Source organism: Limulus polyphemus, unplaced genomic scaffold (assembly GCF_000517525.1).
Source record: "Limulus polyphemus unplaced genomic scaffold, Limulus_polyphemus-2.1.2 Scaffold2727, whole genome shotgun sequence".
NCBI classification, from domain to species: domain Eukaryota; kingdom Metazoa; phylum Arthropoda; class Merostomata; order Xiphosura; family Limulidae; genus Limulus; species Limulus polyphemus.
In genome coordinates, this window is record NW_013668337.1 from 108204 (window position 1) to 117828 (window position 9625).

Below are 9625 nucleotides of genomic sequence, written 5' to 3' on the forward strand. Positions count from 1 at the left end.
GCTCTTATCCCCACATATATTAACATGTACTGTCTGTGATGTCACCAGCATTGGACTGTATCCCTTCATTAACCCTTTTGGGATGGCTAGGTCAAAGTACATGTCACAACCTTTTACAAAATTACATTCAAGATTTAATTAAATTACTTTATTATTATTATTAATGGATATGAATAAATTTGATATCAAGACATAGTTAATAAATAACGTTTTAATATTATATAAGTTTTAAGTTCTTAATTTTATAACGAAATATTTTTAAATATCCTCAGTCTACCCTAGTTTGAGAATTGTGACAGATGTTCTCCAGGTCATCCCTTTTCTCTAATTTATTTACAGAATTTAATGTAACTTACTTATTATAATAGGTATATTACTCAGCAAAGCATAATTCTTATAGCCTTCAATCTTGTTTGTCTATGGAGCCACAAATTCAATAATAAGACTCATTTGCTCTGCCCACTTGTCACATCCTCTCTTTTAGAAATTGCCAATAGTTCTCTCTGATATTTTATACTATATTATTTAGAGCCAATAAAAGGCTAAAGTTTTAATTTATTAAATCACAATATATATTACATTGTTTTTTATACAGAGTATTGTCCATTTTGTTGTTCAGTTTCAAATTTATTCTCATAGGAATCACACTGATGAGCTTATCTGAATTTTTAAAGGTTTTTATTGCATAGTTAGAAAGCCAGAAAAATTATGGTAGTTATAGAATATTGCTTATTTTTTGGTTTGTTTTTATTCTGTGTTCTTAGTTGCATTATTCAATTAAATAAAAATTTTAGTGTTGTAGTACCATTAGTATTAAAAAAAAAAGTAGGCTTAAGTTTTATTGACAGTTGACAGCAAAAAAAAAAAAATGACCAGGGCAAGTGCTGTATTTCTTGTTTTTCATGTATATTCTAGATTCTTATAAAAGTAGCTGAAACATAAAAATTACAAACTTATTAGGTTAGATAAGATAATAAAACCAGTGTCTCAAAATGTAATAAAATTAGAGAAAATGACTCAAATTATGTTTAAGCCAAAACTATATTTTGTTTTGATATATATTCAAAATGCACAAGAAATTACTTTCATCTTGAAGTTGTTTTCTTGTATTCCTGTTCAAAACATTCTACTTTTCACTTCTCAATGTAGTGTTTAGTCTGTACATTTCTTCCAAAGAGCCACTGCAGATGTTTATCATGTGACTTTATTAGTTCCTTCACTTAGGAAGTGTGAAAAATCTTTGTCTTCTGCATAATGTTATAGTATGAAAACTTATCACGTGAATTGACCTTATCATAGCCAAAGCATATGTAAAATTCCATTTTTATTTAGTGTAAGAAACTCTAATCAAGTTGAAAATTTGTATTGAGTTTGTGAGTAGTAGTGTGATAGAACATGCAATTTAACATAATAATAATCACATTTGTTAGGCTTATTGAGTCTCCTTACTTCACCACCCTGTAATTTAGTAAAATATTTAGAAAATTTAAAAGTTTAAACAAAAATTTGTAGTGATATATTAACTCAGTATGTTGCCAATATTTCTGTTTTGGTTTGCTTTTAGTGCAGTGGTAATATTACTTTCTTGAGGCAAAAGTTCAAATAAATTCAGTCAATTTTGTTTTTGTTGTTACACAAGAAAATTATTTCTTGACTTATTCTAAGTCTCTTTGTTAAAATCACAATTTGTGTTGAATTAACTCAAATGGTGTTATTGATGTATAACAAACATGGCAAATTGAAATAATGAAGTTACCTTTTCTAGTGTTTGATTTCCATCAACTTGTCGATGGGATGCAAGAAGTTGAAAAAGGAAAACAAAGGTCGGTATTCATTTATGTAATATATAGATCATGTTTGGCTGATAAAATAAGTTCAAAGGATTTAATCAATATTTCATTTTTATTGTGACAATAAAAAATTTTAAATTCATGAAGATAAATTCTGTTAGCATAAGAGATATCTTTTTGGTTTTGCTTTAAAGCCAATTTTACTGCATTTGTTTTCCTAATTCAAAGTTACACATCTCTTGCAGTTTGGGAACAACTAAGAAGGGAATTGGACCAACATATGCCTCTAAGGTAAAACTTGTGTCTTAGAAACAATTATTTCAATTATATATAGATCAGGAACTCAACTTACATTTTTACTCAAGGTTGATGCTGTTATTTGTATGACTAGAACTTGTCATGAATGAATAATCTGTCAATTCACATGGATTGAAATGTACATGCATAAGTAACAACTATCAATTCTATAATTTAAACACACTGTTAGATTGTTAAATGTTGATTTAAATACTAAATCGCTCTTTACCATTAAAATTTGTGTATTTGAAAATGATCAAAATGTCACATCTGTTTTAAATACAAGTCTTACTTAATGTAAAAGCTATAACTTGAGATAAAACTTCATAAATTTTGCTTTAACCCTTTGGATACTATAATTGGATTTATCTGACTTGACATTTATGGTCATTTGATAGACAAGTGGATTTACCCCACAGTGTTGGAAAAGTTTTCAGTGCGACAGTCGGTATACTCACATGTCCTTGAATTTCCTGCTTTATTACTGTGTATGCATACATCACTGAACAGAAGTGTGATTAGTGGATTTTGATATTGAAAAAAATACCAAAAAAGGTCGAATTCTATGGTTCTTTCTTTAGTGAATAATTGACGCTTTTTGAGAACCCACTCAAAATTTAATTATGCACTCAAAGGGTTAAAGAATAGTCTATCTTATTGAGCTGGCTGCAAATGGTATTACAAATATGCTGCAGCATAGAGAAATATACTTAACACTACTCCTGCTTCTAAAGACTTGAAACAAAACTTGTTTCATTTCTCCATTAATTTATTTTTCCAGATAATTGTTGTATCAGTGATATATGACTGAAAAAGCAAGGATCATCAGTCCTTTCAACTTCAGGAGTATTTTTGATTTAGTATTGGTTAACTTAAGGTTTTAGTATCCTTTATAAATGATATGTGGTTGTTATTACAGGTTTGTTTTTGATAGATTCATATTCTCTAACAATGCATCACTTTCTCTGATACTTGATGGTGAGAATGATAGGACAAGGGAATACAAGTATGAAGTTAGCAGGATAGAAGTTATCTTCAGATAAGACAGTTTACTGTCTAAGAGGGTGGTTGGCTTTTGGAATGTTTTGACTACAGATGTGGTGGATACAGTAAATTTAAGGGAAGGTTTGATAATTTTTTAACCCTTTTAGAATGGCTAGTCCTTTAAACACTTTTCTGTGCAAGTCACTGACTTGCATTCAAAATTGAATTAAACAACTTTACTATCAATGTATGTCAGTGAAATTAACATTATAACATATGTTACGATTTGAAGTTTTATGTTATCTAAGTTTTAATTCCTTTATTTCAAAAGAAACCTGTAAAAAAAAATACTTAAACATCAGTTTTGTGTTGTCACATGACCCACAAGCTATGAAAAATCTAAACTTTCACACTTTCTCTATTGACTCAGTTAATGCCAGTCTTGTAGATGAATGTCTGGACAATTAAGTATGTTTACTTGCTTTATTGGCACGGTAGTTTCAAAATTATTTTGCTGAATGGAGTAGAAACAAGTAAAACATTTTGTCAACCCCTGATGGGTGCCATGCCCACCTTCTATACTTTTTACTGGGTTTTATAATGTACATGTAGTTGTTACGTATACATGTATATAGTCATTAGAAAGAGCTCATTTTACACTGTAATTCACTACGTTATTTTGAAATGGGCACACAGTTGTTGTCATCTGGTAGATGTAACTGTTTGATCCCAGATAGCACTTAGTTTGTTCTTAGCTAAATATGTTAGAGAGAGAGACAGTTAAATTGTATTTAGATCTTACTTTTATATCTTAATTATGTATTATTTGTTTTAAAAATGCATAATCGAAAGGTTTAAACATTTGTTAATTACATCATACTTTGAGTCGGTTCTTAAGGCTTAATATCTTATGCAAGAAGAAAGTTTTGTCAAAGGCTCGTGCATCTCTGCCAAAGATACTGTAATTATGCCCTGAGGGCACCATTGACTTGTACTAAGATGAATAATAAGCTATAATTAACTATGTGAAAAGGAAATACCTGAAATTATGAATATAACCAATAGATCTTTCAAGATATGTTACAACAAATTAAAATGTATGCAAGTTTTTCTGTTTCTTAATTTTAAACATTTTATTGCACGGTTTGGTAATGATAATATCTACAGTTAGAGAAAATGTTTAGAAAAAACCTTTACACTCCATATACATACATACATATATACATACATACATACATACATATATATATATATATATATATAAAATATTTTTTTTATTTGCAGCTTCATCAGGGTTAATACACACAACTGTTTGATATTATAATATTTGTTAAATTATAAAACTGCTTGTAATGTTCTATTTCTTGAGTCTGCTGTAATGTGCATCTAACAATGTATGAATAATTATAATTGTTTCATTATTGTCCTAATATTATAGTATAGTTAGAGAAAATGAAAAAATAAACATTTACCTTAAAAAAATTGTAATATTCATTTAGGAGGTTCTAGAGGTTATACAAATGAAATATGAAACTATAATATGAAGAAAAGTATTTTATATTTAAAATGAAAAATCACCTTGCACTCAAATTATTCAGTTTAAATGCAAATTACTATAGGTAAATAATATATTTTTATTAGAAAGATTTAATTAACATGGTGTCATTCTTTGTGTTCAAGATACTTATAATCTTTAACAAAATCTTGCCAGGTCTTGTGAGGATATCTCAGAATTACAATATGTATTGTTACATAAATTTCCTTCCTCAGTCGAGCTATTGTAATACATCAGCCCTTGCGAAAAGGTTTAAATGATAAGGGCTGGCTTTGAGGGTTTTATAGTTTAGTGGATGGAACAGCCTTAATAGATCAGCAGAGCCTTTGACCTCAAATGTTATATTAAATTTCTTGTTATAATTATAATTAGCAATTATTATTGTATAGGATTTTTTAAAGTTTGACCTCACACTTAAAAAGTGACAATATAATGATGCTCCAATTTGCTTTAGGAAACTTGTGGAGAAATCATAATATTTACAGAAAATATTTTAAATGAGTTTGTGTGATAACATGTAAAGTTAAAAGCCTCTCTTCATACAAAAGTATAACGGCTATGATGATGGCTAGCTGGGCTTAGGTGTGGAACAATAAAATTACCAAGTTAATGATCCAGTAGACCAATAACTAAAGTTCTATTTTCAAGCTGAGTTTAGATACAAGTCACTTTGGGTCTCTCATTGTTTTGTGATACTCTAAATTTCCTTTTCTAAGTGGATAGATACCAGTAGGAGTGATTTTTCAATAAAACATTGATAATTTTTGGTAAAACATTAACAATCTTTGAATTTTATAAATCTAGGATATCTTAAATATTTACAGAGTTTTGTTTGCTTTATAAAAGTTGTTGGTTCTGACTTGAAGTAAATATTACACCAAAGGTAGATCAATAGAATGTTAGTAATATTTAAATGTATATAAATAATATTTTTGCTAGACCTGAATTTAATGTTCACAAATTGAAGTTACTTTGACAACTTATTAATTTTGCTTCATATTAGGATTTTATCTAGTGTTTAATGATAAAAAAATTATAAAATTTCAGGAAATTTTCAAGTACTTCCTATACACTGACTTCTATGTCAACTTGATTTTGTAAAAAAGTTAACAATGATTGAATATCGTTTCTATGGTAATTGAATAATGTTCCCTTGTATATGTTTGGTGCTCAGAGTGACTAGTAAAGAACAAAACTCTTAAGTTGTTACTTGATCTTCAGAAAATTTTATTTTTCCTCCTAACTGTTTATCATTATAACTTGATTTTTAAAAACAACATTGAAAAAGGATGCACATTTTTAATACTGTAAAACTTGAATGAAAATATTGGTTACCACACTTACCTGTCTAAAGAAAAACAAACTTTTGTGATTATTTAAAAGTAAAAAATAATCCTAATAGGATTATAATTATTATTTTATAGGCAAGTAGAAATGGAATTCGTTTAGCTGATCTTTTGGGGGACTTCAATTTATTTATGGAAAAGTGAGTATAAACAAAAGCCTGAGTATAGAGAACTTTCAATTATTAACATTAGATGGGTTAAGTAAGAGACTAATGATGATTGTTTAAATAAGAGTTTGAGATAAGGATTTTAAATACATATAATATTAGATGGATTAAATAAAAAACTGAGGATAATGGATGTTTACTCTTTAATAATAGATGGGTTGAAGAAGAGGCCAAGGATTGTGACCTTTCAATCTAGAACACTAGTTTATCAAAGGCTGTTATCCTGAAAGCAATAACAAAATATTTTAAAGTACAATTGTAATTTTTACATAAGATAATTGCTTATTGATTAATGTTTTGGTACATAATATTCTATAAGACACTCAAACAAGTTCTTAGGCTATGTTTTGTGTGTAAGTATAAAAAGTTTTTCTTACATTGAAAATATGTGATTATTTGTATAATGGCCACAATTTCAAACTAGTCTAATCTAGTTTTATGAATGTAGTAACTGATCGAATACTAAAGTTTTTAAAAGCTCTTGATAAGTCTTACAAGAAAGGTGTCTGGGGAGACATTACAGCACTTTCTAGTAATTAATTTCTACTCGAATATTGATTCCACTTGAAAATGTTTAATATAAGTCACGATACCAAATGGTAAACTTGTAATTACAAATTACTGAAGAATTAATTATGATAAAAAATATGGTACTTTAACATAACTGCTTAGAAATAATTTATTCATAATTTGATGTGCTGCTGCTTAGCTTTAGGACAAGAACATTGGTTTTAGTTTGTTCTGAGATGGTATTTTTCAGAAAAACTATATCAGTAAACACAAAAGATGATTCTGCTTTAGAATCATCTTTTGTGTTTATTAATATCGAGGTGTACTTCATCAAAAATTATTTGCAGTACAAACAGGAAGTGATTTCATATGCCTATAGAAATTATTTAGAAAGCCTGAACAGCAGTTTTGCTTCTAAATTTTCTATGTATAGAGTGAAATACAAGCTTACACTTTAGGAGTCATTCTACACTGGACTAATTCACTGCTATGTTACTAGTTGTACAAATGCATTAAAGAAAATAGAAAATACATATTTCTGTCTTCATAGCATGAAACTGCAAATAATCCAGCTTCCATTCTGTCCATTTTTTACCAGGTGTTAAATTCTGCATTAGTTACATCTTCAGAGCTGAATGTATACATAAACGTATGGCTAGACAGAAAGTTGTAACCTACGTTTTTTGTGATGTTACTTACATGCAAGTTTGTTGCTCAGCTGCATACACACATTTGGCTTAGAGCTAATTTTACTGATTAACTTTAGTTATATTTTGTCTGTATGAGATTTTTCGAGGTCCCGTCTTGATTTTTATCTCTTTCCGCAGATTTCACAATCTTGTGTCAGCCTTCCAGCGTTTGTACCCTGAACTAAATGTTGATGTGGAAGCAGAACTGGCGAGGTATAAGGTGAAGGGAAATAGTCATTGTACAGAACCAAAAGAAAAATATATTGAAAAATTTCTGTTTTATTACTTTTTGTGTGTTCTGTTCAAATGATTTTCTGGGTACAAGTTACTGGACTTGCTTAGCTTAACAACTGAATTTCATCATTTTCTTGATTTAGCATCAGCTTTTAGAACTCAGTATCTTCATACTTTCTTTTATGTAGAGCTCTTTTTTTGCATATAAAACTTTCAGGTGAAGATTGACTTGAATATAGTAACATTCAAGATAAGATATTCTTCAATAACTATAAATACAAATATGTTTTGTTTAATCTGGAATAATAAAATCTGGATTATTTTGCTCATGCTGTTTGATTACAATAATTAATATTTAACCTTGTTTTGTATGAATGAGAATGTCCAGTGATAGCATATTTTGTATATAAAGCTTAATTTCAGTAGAACACTGTCTGGGATACTCATAGTACTCGCATTAAAAAAAGTCTTTTAAAGTTTATTATTGTATAACAAAGTCTAAACTTCACTGCTTCTGTTTTATAACAGGTCTATGCCGAGAAAATCCGTCCTTTTGTGACTGACACTGTGTCTTATCTTCATCATGCAATAATGGCAGGTAAAACTGTGATGGTTGAAGGAGCTAACGCTGCTCTCCTAGACATTGATTTTGGTAAGAGATTCTTTAAATGTAATTTCATAATCATACAGGAGATCATTTACACAATTCTTAAATACAGCTTACCAACAGTTAAAAAATCTGTTTTATACTAAGTATTTATCATTTAGCTGCCAATGGAGAAAACAAGATACTGCCTTTTGTAACTGTTCATCAGTTTAAATGAACTCATATTATCAGAAGAAGAGAACTTTAGCTTCATTTTTAATCATACAGTGCTTTTTTTAGGACTGGTAGTTAGGGCGCTTGACTCACAATCTGAGGATCATAGGTTCAAATCCCATTGCTGAACATGCTCATCCTGTATGGTTGCCACCTGGGTGTAAAAACTTTTGGCTTACAAAATTACCAGCTGACCCCATACTACTTGGGATTAAGGTCATTACGAAGAAGATTGATCATACAATGTTTTGTTGAAAACAATGTGCTCACACAAAAAAACAATACCTTAACGTACAAGCTAAGAGTAACAGTTGGAAAATGTATTTCCTTAACATATATTTTTAGTTTGTAAACATACGTTGTTTAGTTTGAATGCTGTAAGATTGTAATGGCACAGATATCATCAATTCAGTGTTGTCTGTAGGTTTTGTTAAAAATACATATGTAAAGTATTAGACTAATTTCATTTCCAAAATTAACTTGCTTACAGAAGGAATAAGAGTTGCAGAATACAATGTTGTAACCCTTTTTATACGGGTCACAGGTGAAAAGCCATGTCATCTCGTTTGTTGACTTGCATTCAAAATTTTATTGTACTACTATTTCATGAATTTATGTCAGTAATTTTGGTATCAAACTGTAGATTATAATTCCAATTTTAGAACTATGCATTACTCAATTTGTTAATTTAAAATTAAATAATAAAAAAGCACAGATAAACATCGATTTTTGTGTGTCACGTGGTATGTTGAATGTAGCACTGGTTCAAATTAGATATTTGTGAAGTCAAATACTAAGTCTATAGTTTCATACAAATTAGAAACTCAAATTACAGATATTGACAAGATAAGATATAAAATAAGAAGTTCTTATATTTTCTATTTCCTAAGATATTGCTCATGTAATAAACATAGTGGCACCCTGCTCACCTCCTTCCATTTTTAGAAATGCTCCCTTATAAAAACTTGTATATGACATGAATAACCAATCAGAAGCTAATGTACCTAGTGTCATTTCTTTCTTTTAAATCAAGATTTCAATGAGGTAGGTTGTGTCTTTAGTCTGGTCAATTTGATATTTTTTTTTAGAGTAAAATACATCTTATTTACTAAGCTTGGTAAATTATAGTGGAATTCTATTGTTTTGATGTAGTAATTTATGATTTTTTAGTTATTCAAATGTATATATAACACCTAAAAAAAAATTGTTTTTATATATCCTCCAGGTACAAAA

General features: G+C 28.9%; 1 protein-coding gene across 1 annotated transcript in view; it reads left to right on the plus strand.

Annotated features, from left to right (window-relative positions):
• Positions 1 to 9625, plus strand: part of LOC106467750 (adenylosuccinate synthetase-like) — a 64485-nt gene that overhangs the window by 26900 nt on the left and 27960 nt on the right. Inside the window, exons 4-8 of the mRNA XM_013928125.2 lie at positions 1766 to 1823; positions 2036 to 2081; positions 6051 to 6112; positions 7477 to 7558; positions 8101 to 8224. Of these exons, the coding sequence (XP_013783579.1) occupies positions 1766 to 1823; positions 2036 to 2081; positions 6051 to 6112; positions 7477 to 7558; positions 8101 to 8224 (372 nt within the window). The remainder of the gene's footprint in view (positions 1 to 1765; positions 1824 to 2035; positions 2082 to 6050; positions 6113 to 7476; positions 7559 to 8100; positions 8225 to 9625) is intronic.